The 13,430-nt window shown below is 60.6% G+C and overlaps 6 protein-coding genes across 6 annotated transcripts; 5 read left to right on the forward strand and 1 right to left on the reverse strand.

The window, feature by feature from the left end:
- On the forward strand, window positions 1-3,848 carry OT_ostta04g00910 (Armadillo-type fold; the record flags this gene model as incomplete). The annotated part of the gene is made up of 3 exons (XM_022984427.1): window positions 1-446; window positions 635-1,825; window positions 2,058-3,848. Coding segments are annotated over 3 exons (3,428 nt in total), but the record flags the coding sequence as incomplete, so codon positions are not given.
- A 69-nt stretch (window positions 3,849-3,917) lies between these two features.
- On the forward strand, window positions 3,918-5,099 carry OT_ostta04g00920 (unnamed product; the record flags this gene model as incomplete). Its single annotated transcript, XM_022984428.1, has 1 exon — window positions 3,918-5,099. One exon carries the CDS (start codon window positions 3,918-3,920, stop codon window positions 5,097-5,099), a length of 1,182 nt encoding a protein of 393 aa, XP_022838703.1.
- Window positions 5,100-6,063: 964 nt separating this feature from the next.
- On the forward strand, window positions 6,064-7,644 carry OT_ostta04g00930 (SNARE associated Golgi protein; the record flags this gene model as incomplete). The annotated part of the gene is made up of 1 exon (XM_022984429.1): window positions 6,064-7,644. One exon carries the CDS (start codon window positions 6,064-6,066, stop codon window positions 7,642-7,644), a length of 1,581 nt encoding a protein of 526 aa, XP_022838704.1.
- An 85-nt stretch (window positions 7,645-7,729) lies between these two features.
- Window positions 7,730-8,491, forward strand: OT_ostta04g00940 (Histone methylation DOT1; the record flags this gene model as incomplete). Its single annotated transcript, XM_022984430.1, has 1 exon — window positions 7,730-8,491. The coding sequence occupies one exon, from the start codon at window positions 7,730-7,732 to the stop codon at window positions 8,489-8,491; it is 762 nt and encodes a 253-aa protein (XP_022838705.1).
- A 310-nt stretch (window positions 8,492-8,801) lies between these two features.
- Window positions 8,802-9,605, forward strand: OT_ostta04g00950 (unnamed product; the record flags this gene model as incomplete). Its single annotated transcript, XM_003078584.2, has 1 exon — window positions 8,802-9,605. One exon carries the CDS (start codon window positions 8,802-8,804, stop codon window positions 9,603-9,605), a length of 804 nt encoding a protein of 267 aa, XP_003078632.2.
- Window positions 9,606-9,712: 107 nt separating this feature from the next.
- On the reverse strand, window positions 9,713-13,204 carry OT_ostta04g00960 (IQ motif, EF-hand binding site; the record flags this gene model as incomplete). The annotated part of the gene is made up of 1 exon (XM_003078585.2): window positions 9,713-13,204. The coding sequence occupies one exon, from the start codon at window positions 13,202-13,204 to the stop codon at window positions 9,713-9,715; it is 3,492 nt and encodes a 1,163-aa protein (XP_003078633.2).
- Window positions 13,205-13,430: the final 226 nt, after the last annotated feature.

A 13,430-nucleotide genomic window follows, 5' to 3' on the forward strand; every position in this document is an offset into this window, starting at 1 on the left:
GGGGGGTGCCGTACGCGGTGAAGTCAAAGGCGGCGACGCTCGTGGCGGAGGTGGTGCGGCAGGAGGGGGCGGGACTGTGGTCGAGATTGGTCCCGGATTTGGTCGCGATGGCGGCGAGCGAGGAGCCGCAGAGCGCGGAGATGGGGGCGTGCGTGATCAGATTCGTGGCGGAGGACGTGGCGGTGTATAACGAGGACTTGATCGGTGGGAGGATGCGGGAACTGTTGGGTGGATTGACGAGCACCGTCGGGGTGATTTTGCCGGCGATTTACTCGCTCATGGAGAAGCACTACACCAAGGCGACGTCGTGTGCGGACTCGCGGCTGGCGAAGCTGCACGCGGCGGCGGTGAGCGCGGCGATCGGCGCCGCGGCGGTGTACAGCGAATGGGCGCCCTTGGCGCCAATCATGCGTAGCGGTTTGATCGAGGCGTGCGGGATGCTCTTGGTGCGTGCGCTCGCGCTATTTTTCACCGCGACCTCGTCGAATTTCGCCAGTGACGATCATCCATAAGGATCAACCAACCGAACATCCCTGTGTGGATTTTTTGCTAGTACTGTCTGAGGCGCACTCGACGCGATTTTGTTCCCGACAAGAGAGACTCGTTCGACTGACTCGCGTTGAAATTATCGCAGGCGAGTGAGGAGTTCCGATGTCCAGCGTGTGACGCGCTTCGACACGTCGTCGCTCGGAAGAGCAACGTGGCGCAGGGAGTGGATGAAAAGGACGACGCGGATATCGTCAAGGGATTGACGCTCGCGGCGAACGCGATGTCGACGGCGGCGGAACGCATCGTGTCAAATCCGAACCAATCTGACATAATCAACGATCACGAGGAGATTATCTTCGTGAAGCGTTTAGCCGACACCATGACTATCATGTCTGGGTATCATCTGAGCACTATCACCGACGAGAGCGCGCGAAATCTCTTCCTCGAGAGATTCATGAGCTTGACGCGTTTCCCGAGCTTGGAAGTGTTGGACGTCGTCATCGGTGCGTGGCCGGTGATGCTTCGCGCCATGGGCGCCGAGCTCCCGAAAACGTTCGTCCGAGGTCCGCCGTCGCAGGGCGCGGACAATCCGTACAACTCCGGAAAGCTCGAGCCCAAGGGAATCCTTCCAGTTGGCGCGCCGGAAATTTTGTTGGAAATTGCTCGAGTGTGGTTCAACGCGGGCGCCGGGATCGCGTCTGGATTAGAAAACAAGGGAATTCCGGGTAATAAGGCTAGGGAGTGGATGGATGAGTGCGAGACCGCGCTCGAGCTCCGGGAGACGTGGGTTCAGCTTCGAGCGAAGTGGATGGATGTCGTAAAGCTGTGCACCGCGTTGTGCCCGAGCAACGCGGCGGCGCAAGCCGCAGAGAACACGATGATGGTCGTTTCGTGGACCCAACCGGGTGGAGTGCTCGCGAATGGGTCGGATGAATTGAAGTGTGCCGCTTTAGAGGGCGCGACATCGTTCTTGGAGGCTGTCATGAGCGCTCTTCCCACGGATGGTCCGTCGTTCTCGGTGTTCTCCGGTGCGCTGGAGTCGCTCCTGGGCAGTCTTGTTGCCATTGACTACAAGGCACCCATGAGCAACGCCCAGGTCGCTAAACTATTAGAGACCTTTGGTAAGTTCGGTAAGGCTCGTCCTGAGTTGGCGTCGACGATCATGAGTCGATTGTTCACGATTTTGAATGAATTACCGGCGGATTCCCAAGCCGGGGCACCTCCGGTTCGCCAACGCGATATCCTCACGAGCGGGCGCACCGGTCAGGCGGCTAGGCAAAAGGTGTGCGCCGCCATTCTCATTGTTTCTTCGGCCGCTCCAATGGTACGTTTGTGCGCCCGCTATCGCTCGTAGTCGCAAAGAAAGCGCCTCTTTAGAGACTCGACGAGCCCCTCACTCGTTTTGTTTTATGCTGGGGCGCGAAATAAACGCGCGATCGCGATTGGATGGTGACCTCTTTCGCGGTCTCTCTTCCGCTCGAGGTCGCTACAATTTCGACAAATAGTCCTGAACTCGCGAAATTATGCATGAGACTGACCGATGAACGTACTTTTCCTTCTCCCGGCAGGCGCTGAATTCGCATTTGGAAGCTTTTGCCGCGCAAATCGAGAACATGAAAGCGTCCGGTCGATTGAGCGGTGCCGAGCGAGGTTCCCTCGCGGAAGCGTTGCTCGCCGTTGCGGGACCGTCCGGGCCGGCGCGCGTGCGTGAAGTTCTCGAGTGGCTGCTCTCGTCCGTGAGAAGCCGATGGGCTCCGAACGGAGCGCCATCGCCAGAAGTCGCACACCTACTGGCCATCCCCACGATGTCCGCCGGAGAAGGCGCCGGGGGCACACAAGGCTTGTCAGGAGCGCACTGGGAGCTCTTTCACGACATTCAACTCACCGAGAGGTGCCTCAGACGCAGCCTCGGAGACGGTGAAACTGCAAAGTTGCCAACTGGATTCCTCAAGCCAGTGGATCCGCCGCCAGACGTGAAGGACTGCCCGGCTGCAGACCATATCGAGTGGGTCGTCTCACTGATTTCTTCCCTCTTGCACACCATTCACGCGTTTTGGACGCCCGAGGGAAAGGCGGCGATGCGCGCCGCAGGTTTGAGCGCCGCGTTAAACATGGCTCCTGAGGAGCGTGCGGCGTACTTGATTCACGGTCCGGCACGCACACAGGTGCTGAGTGAGGAAGAACCCGGTACAATACCGAGTGCGTCGCGCGATTGGATGCGATGCCTTCGCGACTGCTCGTACTCGACGTTCGCTCTCTTTAGCGTGCATGCTCCCGCGGCATTTTATCCGAATCAAGCTCTCGCGAGCGTGTGCAGCGGCTCCATGCTCGCGCACCTGCCGCACATGGAGTTGCGACACATTCGACAGTGCGTGCACGCGGCGGTGCGACCGATCATGGGGAGATGTCCGCAGGCACACCGCGCGCTTTGGCAAGCGGCGCTCGTGAATCCGTTGTGTGCTTCGCTTCATGACCGGCTCGCCGCAGCTTGGATGGACACACGTGTCGTGAACGCCACGAAAACCATGGACAAGCGTGAGGAGGACGATAACGATTCGGTGGACGACGCCGAGGTGGAAGACTTGATTTCAGAGAGAATTCTCCGCGAAATCACTCGAGATCACTGCGCTATCCTCTCCAACGTTGCGTCGCCGGAGGGAACGTTTGGTCGAAAGACGAAGGGCGGCGGGCTTACGGGCGTTATCGGAGACATGTCAAACAGCGTCAAGGGCACCGATCACGGCGGCGGCAAGCACATCTTGGCTTGGATTACGAGTGGAGACGCTGTGGCGGTCCGTGCTGGGATCGCCACGGGCATAGCCGCTCTCAACTGGGACGACACGGAGGCGACGGCGCACGCGGTGAGTTTCATTCGCGCGCTCACCGCTGCCGCCGGCGGAACCGAGGCTCCGCAACCCCTTCGCGAGACTGTCGGGTCGGATGTTTTCCAGGCGTGTTTAGTTGCCCTGACACAGAGCTCCAACGCCGCGCATCAGGCGAACATTCTCGGATTGATCCGTGACATCATTCTCTGGCTCTTGCCCAAGACACAAGCCGTCGGACAAATACTCATGAGCCTTCCCGGAATAACTCGCGAATCCCTCGACGCGTGCGTCACCGAGCTCGGCGCAATGCGAAGCGAAAAGAAGGCGGCAAACTGCGTCAAGGACTTCTTGATCAACGCCAGCGGCGGTGGTGAGGAACTCCGCGCGCTCGTCGAGTCACGCTCGTCGAGCAAGAGCGCGTCCGCCATTCAAATTCCAAAGAGCGAGAAACGGAATCCACAGAATCAGACCCAATCGCCCGACGGCACACTTTTTTCCGCCGAGGCGGCGTCCTCGGCGATCGGGCTCCATTAGCGCGACAAGACGCCCACGCGTTGTCGTATGAAACAGTAGCGGTTAAAACCTCACTTCGCGCCGCCGGCGATGCGCTCGCGCACCCAAACCTCCCACGCCGTCCCATCGAGCTCATGTCAACGAATCGCTCGGTGTCGCGACGTCCATCGCATCGCGCGCGCGCCCAGAGCGTCCGCGACCGAGTCGAGCTGGGGTCCGTTTGACCCGCCGCTCCCTCGTCCCGCGCGCTTCAAGCCTCTCTGGTCACATCACGAAGCCACGAGAGCGCTCGACGCGCGCGATGCCGGCGAATCGACCGTCGAGATATCTCTTGACTTCCATCTCACGCCGCGCGTGCGAGGCGCGATCGAGGACGCGGGCGTCAGGGCGACGACGAGCGACGGCGAAGCGACCTTCGCGACGTGGTCGGCGCTCGAGTCGATGGCGAAAGACGAGCGTGGGGTGTACGAACCGGAAGACGAGGACGATTGGCTCGAGGGTGGTTTACGAAAGGTGCAAACGTTCAGCGAGGACACTGGGCGCGCGGTGAGCTTGATGCCGAGCGGCGAGACGACGCCGGCGACGGCGCTCATCGGCGGCTTCTCGATGCATCGATTCGGCGTCGGAGTCGATCCCGAGGAAGATACTAGGAAGAAACTGGGTGCGATCGCACCCATTCGAAGAGACGCGCGGTTGTTGGACGTTTGCACGGGGTTGGCGTACACCTCCTGCATGGCGTTTAGCGAATACGGTTGCCGAGTGAGCACGATTGAGCTCGACCGGTCGATGACGGAGATGTGTCACGTGAACCCGCACTCCAGGGCCCTATTCGAGGGCCAGATTGAACAGCTCTATGGAAACGGCGCGGACGTGGTGAAAACTTTCGAGGACAATACGTTCGATTACATCGTCACCGACCCGCCGACTTTTTCCCTCGCGGGCGAGCTCTACAGCGCCGAATTCTACGCCGATCTCAAGCGAATCTTACGCCCCAAAGGCAAGGTGTACCACTACATCGGCGATCCCAAGAGCTCATCCGGGGGCAAAGTCGCCGCGGGCGTCGTTCGACGTCTCAAAGAGGTCGGCTTCGACGCCGCCATCGATTACGACGCGCACGGAGTCGTCGCCGCCGTCGGTCGCGTTCGACTCAACCGCTCCAAGACCAAACCTCCGCGCGCGTCCAAACCGAGACGCGACGGGACGGTCGGGCGCGAGAGGCGCGACGGCCGTCCCAGGGCCCGTCGATTCGACGATGATGTGGACGATCGCTGACCCGCGCCCGCGCGACGCCGCGCCCGCGCGACGCCAGCTGGCATAGAGTCCCTCGTGTTCTGAGTCATGACTCATAAATCACACTTTGGCGCGAAAAAGTGCGTTTCAAACACCCGCGGCCCGCCGGCGCCCCATTCATCCACGCCGCGACGCGTGCGAGCGCCGAACGCGGGCGCGAACGGGGCACGGGCGCGCGGGTAATTTACATGCGCGCGGTCTCGAGCGGCGCGACGGCGCGCGCGGTCGCGCGCGGTGCGAGCGAGCGACGGTTGACGAATGAAAAGATGTCAAAAAGTAGACGGTTGACCGCGACGACGGTGCGCGTCGACGCGTTCGCCCTGGATGAGTTCGGACGCGGGCGGGCGCGCGAGCGTCACCGTGGGTCGACGACGTCGGCGGGACGATCGGGAGATGATTTGCTGGAGTGCATGAAGACGCGCGCGGGGCGCGGCGACGACGCGCGCGGGCGGCGCGGGACGGAGGCGCGCGCGGAGGGTGGTAGCGCGAGCGCGCCGTTGTTAGGACTGTTGACGACGCCGACGATGCGAGGGGTGAGATGGTCGAGTAAGCGGGCGCTTCGTGGGATGTTCGACGCGCTCTGAGCGCGAAGACGGAGCGACGCGAAGGCGGAACGACGAGCGACGAGCGACGCGACGGCTCCCGAGCGCGGATTCCATCAAAGATGCATCCGCGCCGGAGCGCGCGCGCGCGCCGTGCGATGGTACGAGCGCGATGACATCCCGATCGATGACGATATTTTTGACTAGCGCGTGTCGTGACGACGGATGTCCAATTTTCCAGACGCGACGCCTTCGCGCCCGGACGCCGCAGACCCGAGCGCGCGCTCGGCGTCGATCGCTCACCGCGCGCCGCGAATCGACAGCGCGTTTTCTCTTCGGTACTCGTTCGTCCGTCACGGCGCGTCTTCGAGGTCGTCACCGACAGCGCGCGGCGTCGCGGCGCGATGAGGTCATCAATCTATCCGCGCGCGTCGAACGCGCTTCCGTCGCCGGCATCGACGCCGACGCACCGTCGACGCGGATCGTGCACTCGGCGTCGGTACATCATTCGTCCGAACGCCGAGATGACACCCGAGAACGCGGAGGTGGACGATGCGAAGCCCGCGAGAGCGTCCCGGAGGAAACCGCTCGGCGACGTCGCAAAGGCGTTGTGGGAAGAGGTCAAGTACAAACCGTTAAAGGAGGATGAGACGATCGAGGCGGTGGCGTTGTTGGCGACCCTGGAACTCGCTCGACGTAGGCCTGAGCCGGGTGAACAGTGGACGGAGGAGAGAGAGGAGATGCGCGCGCGGGCGCGGGAGGCGATACCGAGCGCGGTGGGCGCGTATTGGAGCGCGCGGAGCAAAGCTTTGATGGATAGCGACGCCGTGCGAGACGCCGCGCCGTACATGTCGAGTGCGGTGAACGTGGCCATCGCGGGCGTGGTGATTCGGTTGTTCTTACCGCGATTGGCGGCGCTGCAGGCGGTGGGCGGTTTCGACGAGTTGACTGAATTTTTTGGTCTGCCGCCTAGGGCAGAGTTGAGCGGATACCTGGATCAACTGCGGGAGTACCCAGTGATTACGGTGTTCGCGGTGTACGTGTTGTTATTCATGGCGGAGAAGTTGACGATGACGGACGAGTTCGTGCCGATCGGGTTTGTGTTGCCCGTGATATCGCCCGTGGTTTTCGGCGGGGTTTTCGGCGGTACCATGGTGACGTCGCTCGCGAGCACGCTCGCGGCGAGCGTCAACTTCTTCCTCGCCAGATACGTCTTGAAGGACAAAATATTATCCTTTAAGTGGGGCGAGAGCGCGCCGGTGGGGGAACAACAGTGGTTCGGCGCGCTGAGTCGACGGTTCGATTCCTCACAGTTTCCTGAGTCCAAGATTCCGGAGGGCTTCAAATCCGCCCTCTTGCTCAGGCTCTGCCCGATTCTTCCGATTCCAATCAGTGGGAACTGGTACGTATGTGGGCTTACGCCACTCAAGTTTCAAGAGTTCTTCGCCGCGCACTTTATCGGGAGCTCAAAGACGGCATTCATCGACGCGTACTTGGGTTCCATTTTACTCCTCGCGCTCGATGAAAATTCAATCAAGGATCAAGCTCAGGGAGCTTTGGTGTTCGAAACGGTCGCCATTGCGCTCATATCCATATTGGTTAGTACGTACGCCACCGAACTCTTCACGCAAATATTGGACGAAGAGGGCGTGGACGCGAACGCGATGATGGGTTTCGGCGGCGGCGACAAGAGCGACGACGAGGAAGACGCTGAGGACGAGAACATCACCAAAGCTTTCATCGCCTCCGCCGCGATTCCTGTGGCCGCAGAGGAGCCAAAATCAGAAGCGAAAGACGAAGAAGAAGAAGAAGAAGAAGAGGAAGAGCCCGTGAAAATCCCAATTCAATTCATGCCCGCCGATGAAAAAGCCGTCATCGCCCAAGGCGACGAGCTCTGGAAGCGCGCCGCCGCCGTGGAGGCGAAGAGGAAAAACCTCACCATGAGTGAGATCGCAGACATCGACGCCATGGACGTCGATATGTAACCACTGTACCCCTTAGTATTCCCTAGGTTGAACCACCGAACCTCTCGGTCCGCACTCCGCGGCGCGTCCCGCCCGCCGCGGAACGATGTCCACCCTCGAATCTCTCCGCTCCCTCGTCGCCAACGGCGTCGCCAAACGATTCGACCTACGTGCGTGGTCATCCACGTCCGCCTGCGATGTCGGCACGTCCGCGGTAGATCGTCTCGAGCACGTTTTCAGCCAAGCGCGTCCCGACGCGTTGAAGCTCATGGTGATGGAATCGCTTCAAGGCACCGCTCAAGCGGACGCGGACGTGAGCGTGTACGGCGAAACCGTGGTTCGACCTTTTGTAGACTTTCTCACGAAGCGGTGTCGCGATCTGGCGCTCGAGCGAGGGAAAGCGCGCGTGGGAGGCGACGCGGCGACGACCGGGACGCTTCGGTTTCACGACTTGGGCAGCGGCGCCGGCAAATCCGTGCTCACCGCGGCGCTGTGTTCACACTTTAGCGAGTGTCGTGGCATCGAGTTGTTGCCGTGCTTACACGCGGTGGCGCGGTGTCTCGTCGAGGACTTTCATCGAGACGTCGCGCCGAGGGACGACGGGTCGACTCCGCGCGCGAGCGTCGAGCTCGGAGACGTGTTCGAAAACGATTCCTGGCTCGCGTCCGACGTCGTTTTCTGCAACTGCGTCACATGGGACGACGTGACGATGACCAGACTCGCCGCCATGGCGGAGAACATGTCTCCCGGGTCGCTCTTCGTCACCGTCTTGGCGCCGCTCGAGAGCGCGTCGTTCGAAGTCGTCGCCGAGGACGAAATAGACTTCTCCTGGGGCACCGTCGAGGCCATCGTGCATCGTAGAAGATAGACAAACGCATAATCATTAGAATCACTAGCGCTCTCTCGTTTTCGCCACCGTCGTCCACCGTCGATCGATGCCTTCGCGCGCAGTCGAAACCCCGCGGCGCGTTCGCCCGCGTCACATTTTTAGTCTCATTTGACCGACGCGCGCCTTCCACCGCACACGTCACCGCGCGCGCATCGCGTCGCCGCCGATCGCGGTGATCGAACGCGCGCGCGCAGAGGCGTTCGTCGACGCGTTTCGGGCGCCGATAGGACGTCCGCGCGCGACGGGACGGGGAGAAACGCGTCGGGATCGATTTGAAAAACAAAAATCAATGGCGACGCAAACGAACGGTGTTTCCTTTGCGTTTACGGGCGCGCGCGCGCGTGCGACGACGCGAACGGGTGGGCGAAGATTTCAGGTCGCGCGCGCGGGGGCGAAATCGAGCTCGGACGCGCGAGCGGTGATCGGAGAGATGTCGGCGGTGAAGCGGGACGCGAAGGCGCTCGCGCCGGGACGCGCGGAGAACTACGCGGCGCATCGAGAGAGCGCGAACGGGGATTTTATCACCCCGGAGTTCGCGCATTACGCTCTGTGTGGTACCGGGGTCTTGCTCGGGAGTTCGCTGAGCGCGGTGTTGCTGAGTTTAATACCGACTTTACGAAGCGCGCGGAGGACGCTGGATGAGGTGGCGTATCTCGCGGCGAGCGTCAGGGAGGAAGTTCCGGACACGTTGGCGGCGGTTCGAGTGTCGGGATTGGAGCTCACAGACGTGATGGAGGAGGTCGGGGAGCTCACGGCGGACGTCGGAGGCGGGATTCGAAGCGCGGGACGAGGCGTGACGGCGACGGTGAACACGGCGCAGGCCGTGGGGCGGTACGCAGCGGCGGCGATCCCCGAGATTAGGCGACGCGCGAAGCCAATCGCGGGCACTGTGAAGAATGAGACTATCAAGGTTCTGGAGGAACGAGCGGAGATGGAGCCGTACAGCGGGACGATCATCAACAGCACGGCGAATAAGGCAAAGAAGGGGGTCGCCGCGGCTCGAAGCGCCTTGAAATCCGCCGGCGTTGCGCGAAACGTCGGCAAGTTGTACAAAACGATCCGTTCGCCGCCAGCGAAGGACATCAAACCCTGAGCGAAGTAAGTTTTCGCCGTACGTGTAATTAAATACGAACGTTAGTATGATGCATGCGTCGTGATTACATTCGTGACTGTTGCGTTGATAAATGTACAAGGGGGCGCTCACTGGGGCGGGCTGCCCATCGGAGGCGGCGCAATGGCCTTGTACGCGTTTGCCTCGCGCTTCGCCAACGAAGGCAGCATCTCATCGATAGATCGCACGCCCGGAAGCGCTCGGGGGCCGTTGTTAATCGGAGACCCACCGCGATTGGCGTCGCCGAAGGGCTGTCGAGTGAACGCAGGTCTGGAGCCTAGGAGCGCGGAGCTGGAGCGTTGCTTCTCGAGGGCCTTTTGCATGTGCATATCGCGCGTTTCCATCTGCTCACGCTCGAGCAATCGCTGCGTCTCTTCGCACTGGGCCATGGCGGCTTGATACGCCTCGTACAGTTTTTTCGTCTCTTCTTTTTGTCGCAAGTTGGTCTCACGACGCTTGTCGAGTTTATTTGACGCCTCAATGTTGAGCTGCTCGAGGTTGCTAATCTTCTCTCGCGCCTCATCAAGCTTGACCTCGAGCACCTTGACGTTATTTTGAGCATCGCTCACCTCTCGTTCGAGACGACTGACTTCGCGCGAGAACTCCTCCGTCTTGGAACGGAAATCTGTGGAGAGCACTTCGTACGCCACGCGCATGGTTGCCAACTCGTCGCGCATACGAACCTCTCGCTCCGCCGTTTCTTTCGCCGACTCACTGCTCTTCGCGGCGTAATCACGGGCGACCGACTCCGCGGCGCGCGCGGACGCCGCCTCTCGTTCTGCTTCGCTCATGTGCTTCAACATGTCCATGTACTTTTCGTTGTGCGCCTCCTCCTTGGATCGCGAGCGCTCGATTTCAGCCTTTGCGTACTCGACGTCTTGCTTCCACTTTTCTTGCTGCAACGCCGTGGTCGTAATCTCAGCCTTGAGTGCGGACATTTCTTTCTCCACCTCGGTGAGCTGGTTCGCCTTCTCTTCGAGTTCCTTCGATCGACCCGACAGGGTACCGTGCTCCTTGAGCAGAAGATCGTTTTGTCGTCGCAACTCTTGAAGCTCATCACGTGCCTCGCGTTCACGGGCCTCCGCCGCCTTTGCCGCGGTGGTGAAGGCATCGATCTCCGACTTGAGCGACTTCGATTCTGTCTCGCGCTGTACGAGGTTTTTCTCAACCTCAACGAGCTTGATCTTGGCAGCTTCTTCGCCTCGCTGCGCCTCGTGCATCTTCATCATCGCCTCCTCGCGAGCCGACTTGGCGAGATCGAGCTCGGTCTTGGACGCGCAGAGAGCCTTGTTCGATTCCTCCAATTTAGCCTTGAGAGAGACGAGCGAGATGTTAGATGTTTCCTTCGCTTCGCGCAGGGAATCACGCTCGGATTGCGCCGCAGTCAATGCGGCGGTGCTCGCCTCCTTGGCCTCGACAAGCGCGCGCTCAAGCTCTTGGCGCTCCTTGATGAAAGTTTCCAACGAAGCATCTCGCTGAGATTTCAGCTCACTCAGGTTAGACGCGGTCTCTTCGAGCTTGGACTGGAGCTTAGCCTCGGTAACGGCTGCGTTCTCGCGCTGCACACGAAGCGCGTCGACTTCACCCTGGAGTGCTTCGCATTTGGCTGAAGCTGCTTGAAGCTGCTCGCGAAGCGACACTTCGCTCTTCGATAACTCGTTTGCGTTCACCTTGGCGATATTTTCCTTCTCCGATTGCAGAACTTCGATCTGTCGCTTGGCCTCTTCGTACTTTACCTTCAACGTGGCCGATATAGTCGCCGACGTCTCGCGCGCGTTGTTCAACGCGGCGAGCTCCGCCTGCAGCGCCTCGATCTTCGTCTCCTTGTTCTCGAGCGCACTTCGAAGCTGCATCTCGATATCGGTGGTGGCATTCTTGACGTTCGCCTCCTTGGCGGCGTGCGCGGCGAGCGCGCTTTTGACCTCTTCGTATTTCGCGTCGAGCTTGGCGTTCGCAGCGCTCGCAGTTGTGAAATTCAATCTGAGCGACTCGACTTGCGCCTGAAGACTCTTCACCTCGTTCGCCTTTGCCTCGAGTTCGGCGGTGATCTTCTGTATATTAGCGGTGTCCTCGACGGGCTTCGCGGCGGCGACGCGCTCCGCGTCGCCCTCTCGCGCCGCCTTGAGATTGGAAATCTCTTCCATCGCCTCCTCGTTCTTGGCTCGAAGAACGGCGAGATCATCAACCTTCTTGTTGAGCCTACCTCGAAGTGCCTCACAGTGCGCGTTAAGTCGCTCGATCTCGTCCGTCTTCACTTTGAGTTCGGCTTCGGTGACGGCGCTCGCCGCTCGTGATTCAATCGACGACAATCGCTGCATTGCCTCGTCGTACTTGCTCTTGAGAGCCGCGCGCTTCTCAGCCGATTCTTTACTCTCTGCGCGCACGCGCTCGAGCTCGGACTCGAGCTCGCACACGCGGCGAGACTCGTTGGAAGACAACTCGGAGAATTTGGTGAGCTCCGAACCGAGCTCACCGAGCTCGATCGTGAGCTTGGACTTTTCTCTCACCAACGAGTCGCGTTGGTCGCGAAGCTCGCTCGCAGAGCGTCTCGCCTTTTCAACATCCAAACGCATCTGCGCCTTATCTTGCTCCCACATCTCCTTGTATCGGCTCACTTCGGCACTGAGATCGTTAATCGTACCATTTTTGTCCTCGAGCAATTGATCGATCTTGTCGTCGAACTTGGTCTCGAGCTCGCGAAGCTTTGTCTCTGCGGCGCGCCTCGCGACATTCGCCGAGTTTGTCTTGTGACGCAAGTTTTCGCACTCCACCTCGAAATCGCGAATCTGCCCGAACAATTTCTTCCGTTGCTTCTCCATGCGCACTTCGTTCTCGCGCAGGATCTCGATCTCGACCGCGGCGTCGCGTGCTTTCGCTTCGGCCCGTCTCAGATTTTCCTTGTCCTCGCGCATTTCCTCGCGAAGCGCATTGAGCTCTTCGTCATTCTTACTCTGCTCCCTCTTCGCCAGAGCGCTTCTCTTATTTTCCATCGCCAAGATCATCTCCGTTCGAATCTGTCGCGCGCTCTCGAGCTTGGTCTTCGTCTGCTTCGTCCACTCGTTTTCAATCAACTTTTGGACGCTCGACGGAAAGTAAAACCCCCCGAACCACATCGAGCTCCCATCTTTCATCGAGAGCGTCACCCCAGGCTCCCAACTCGACTCCCGAGCGCTCACGCCCGCGATCTCGGGATATGAAATCTTTAACGAGATCGGTTTCGTCCCCTCTCTCGCCTTTTTCTTACTCGGCGAGAATAAAATTCCGTCCCGCTCGCTCGCGTCCGCCGCGTCGCAATAGAAACAAATCGCCTCGCTCGTGATGAACAAATCCCCGGTCCCACTCGCGATCGGACCGCCCAAGTGCGCCCGATACTGCTCCAACATCGTCGTCCTCGGGCGCAGCGCGAATCGCGCCCAGCATCCGCCCAACGCGCGCGCCTCTCGCCGCTCCACCGCGCGCGCCTTGTTTCTGTGCGCCCAGCCGCGCACGCGCGCTTGGACCCTCGACACCGCGCGTTTCCGCGCCGGATCGAGCGATTCGTACGCCTCCTCGAGCGCTAATAATTCTCGCGCGCTCGGCATCGTCCTCGCGGTCGCGGCGCGGGCGTCGCGCGGTGCGGGCGACGCCCGCGCGCGCGCCGTCCGCGGGTGACGGTTGGTCTTCGTTCGTACCCCTCGAGGGACTCGTGTCGAGTCATGACTCGTCGACGTGACGTTTCACGACGTTAGGGTCCCGTTATTGGTGTGTTGTATACGTGCCACGCGCACAGATAGAGTATTGGTGTGTTATATACGTACCACGCGCGCG

The sequence above is a fragment of the Ostreococcus tauri genome (assembly GCF_000214015.3).
Source record: "Ostreococcus tauri WGS project CAID00000000 data, contig chromosome 04, whole genome shotgun sequence".
Lineage (NCBI taxonomy): Eukaryota > Viridiplantae > Chlorophyta > Mamiellophyceae > Mamiellales > Bathycoccaceae > Ostreococcus > Ostreococcus tauri.